This window comes from Penaeus monodon, chromosome 28 (assembly GCF_015228065.2).
Source record: "Penaeus monodon isolate SGIC_2016 chromosome 28, NSTDA_Pmon_1, whole genome shotgun sequence".
NCBI classification, from domain to species: domain Eukaryota; kingdom Metazoa; phylum Arthropoda; class Malacostraca; order Decapoda; family Penaeidae; genus Penaeus; species Penaeus monodon.
In genome coordinates this window covers 25,913,132-25,913,557 of record NC_051413.1, presented here as the reverse complement: position 1 = coordinate 25,913,557, position 426 = coordinate 25,913,132, and the positions used below count along the sequence as shown (strand labels likewise).

The following is a 426-nucleotide window of genomic DNA, read 5'->3' as shown; positions in this document are numbered from 1 at the left end:
GAGCGTGTGCGCGGGTAACTACACTCGTATGTATGTATAAACTACAAATAAAGAAAAAAATGCCAATAAAGCACAGGGAAAGAAGGCCAGACTCCACGGCGGAGAACCTACGGTGTAGTGGACGACATGGGGCGACTTGCCGATCACGTGGTCTGGCGGCAGCGGTGTGTCCCGCTTATGCCTCCACAGGGGTCGAGAATAGAAGTTGAGGGACGTTTCCTCTTCTCCCACACGGTAATAGGTCATGCCATCGATGGATCGCTTATGGAAGAGGTGCGGCATGACAGGAAGATCAGGTATGAGTTCCGTTTTCGCGTTTTTGGGCAAGCTATCATTAGACTCCAAGGGAAAATCTTCCATGCTTATGCTTCTTTTCTTCACAGGCTGTAAGTTCCATGCCAAGGTGTTAGTATTTTAAGCAAAGTG

The 426-nt window shown here is 48.8% G+C and overlaps 1 protein-coding gene across 1 annotated transcript in view; it reads right to left on the bottom strand.

The window, feature by feature from the left end:
• Positions 1-426, bottom strand: part of LOC119591437 (major facilitator superfamily domain-containing protein 6-like) — a 17,185-nt gene that overhangs the window by 8,902 nt on the left and 7,857 nt on the right. Inside the window, 1 exon segment of the mRNA XM_037940178.1 lies at positions 112-384. Within this exon segment, the coding sequence (XP_037796106.1) occupies positions 112-384 (273 nt within the window).